The sequence below is a fragment of the Arabidopsis lyrata genome, assembly GCF_000004255.2.
Source record: "Arabidopsis lyrata subsp. lyrata unplaced genomic scaffold ARALYscaffold_8, whole genome shotgun sequence".
Classification (NCBI taxonomy): domain Eukaryota; kingdom Viridiplantae; phylum Streptophyta; class Magnoliopsida; order Brassicales; family Brassicaceae; genus Arabidopsis; species Arabidopsis lyrata.
Genome location: NW_003302548.1, coordinates 435,218 through 437,019, shown reverse-complemented (window position 1 = coordinate 437,019; position 1,802 = coordinate 435,218). Strand labels below are relative to the sequence as shown.

General features: G+C 29.7%; 1 protein-coding gene across 1 annotated transcript in view; it reads left to right on the top strand.

Moving 5' to 3' along the window:
* Nucleotides 1-1,558: 1,558 nt before the first annotated feature.
* The window catches only part of LOC9299440 (ribosomal biogenesis protein LAS1L), a 2,288-nt gene continuing 2,044 nt past the window's right edge, over nt 1,559-1,802 (top strand). Inside the window, 1 exon segment of the mRNA XM_002865095.2 lies at nt 1,559-1,572. Coding sequence (XP_002865141.2) covers nt 1,559-1,572 — 14 coding nt within the window.

The window sequence follows — 1,802 nt, the reverse complement described above, 5'->3', positions numbered from 1 at the left end:
ATCTTGTTTGGGAACGTGGAAATCAAAGCAATTCCTCATCTCATGGGCTCTTCTTATCGCTGTGTGAATAATCCTTCATGAAAACCAATCTTTAACACTTACTGTATTCAGTAATCGCACTATTCATTATAGAAAACATTAATGTAAGAATTTTAATTACAATAAGAATCTTAACCATGATATTTGTAAATTTTTTATGTAAACTCATAATCTCATAATCTTACAATAAGAATGAAGTGCAAAAAAGAATTAAGTAATAAACATGAACATTTCAGAATAAAATTCCGACTCCATTAGAGAACTGGAAAATACCAAAAACTTATGGAATTTTGCACATTCTTTTATAAAACCGTTTTTAGATTTTGTAGATATTAGTTATAAACTAACTAATAAGAATAAGAATAGTTGCTTATGAGAAGCATCTTACAAATTCGTTAACGGTCTGTCATTCTTTGCTTTCCGATTATGCTCTCTTGGTTGTTCTTGCATTTTCTATTTTATATACAAAGAGGTAAAACCAGAGATCCAATCAGAAATACATTTACCATAACCAAAATAAACAAAAAAAAAGAATATCTTTAAGGAAGCGCGTAATAATGGTAAACAATGAAAAACTTAAAATGAAAAACATCTAAGCGATTGGGTCTAATTTTCCAAATAATGTTTGAAATCTAAGAAGATGTGAAGGAGAATACCTTGGCTGCGTGCATAAGAGGATTAGATGGAGAGATTGACGTAATTTGTGGATGAAAAAAGAAAAAAAAAATGAGAGACACATGTCGATCATGAAGAAGAATCGTGTTGGGTATATAAGACTTGAGTTTTGATAGAAATGTATGAAACGATTTAAAAAGAAAAAAGGAAAAGGAGGTTGAAACTGGAGAGATTGTGGAAAGTGGAAGCGATTAAAGGAGGTTAAATGGAATGAAGTAAACCATAACTGTATGAAACGAAAAAATAGTTCTCGTTAAAGTAGCGAATAAACAAAACAATTTTTTTTTAAGAATAATAGAATTGTGGATTATAAAGTGAAAGAGCAAAATTTGAGAGTTTTGCCACGTGTCAGAAATAGAGTGTTGCAGTTTTTGTTTAAGTTACTGTTGATCTAGTATAATTAGATTTCATTTTGATTTAGTTGGGCCGTTTCTTTTTGCTTGTATTTCTCTGGGCCTTCTGTATTTTGCCCTTGGGCTTTTTAATGTCACTACTTGGCCGACAAAAAAAAAAAAAAAAAACACAATCATAATGTGTTTGCAAATTGCAATGTGTGAATGTCGGAATGGGACAAAGCCCGAAAAAAAAAAAGGATTATAATAACAAGGCTTTGGCGTGAAAGACTTCATTTTTTTAATGATTGTTGACAACTTGATTGTATACTTTTTAGTAGTTAACGGTTTACATGTACAATCTACTCCATTAGAGTTTGATTTCGATAAATCACAGTATTAGACTAGCATATCAGATTTGTCTGAATTTGCTCCTCCCATTTGTAATCAGTTAAGATATGAAAGAAGAATTTGTTTGACAAAAAAAATTAAAAAATGACTAACTTGTGACCATGAGCGATTTATTGTGAGCCCAACTTGATATGATCTTCATAAAAACATTCATATTGAAAGCTAAGTTTCTCCTTTCCCATATTATCATTCACATTGCTTATCTTATCTGGTTATAATTTTATAATGAATAAAATATAACACATATATCATTGTGTTATATTTTACAATATATTACTGTTTTTGGTACTTTCAGTAGTTACAATATATTACTGTTTTTGGTACTTTCAGTTGTATGTCTGATTG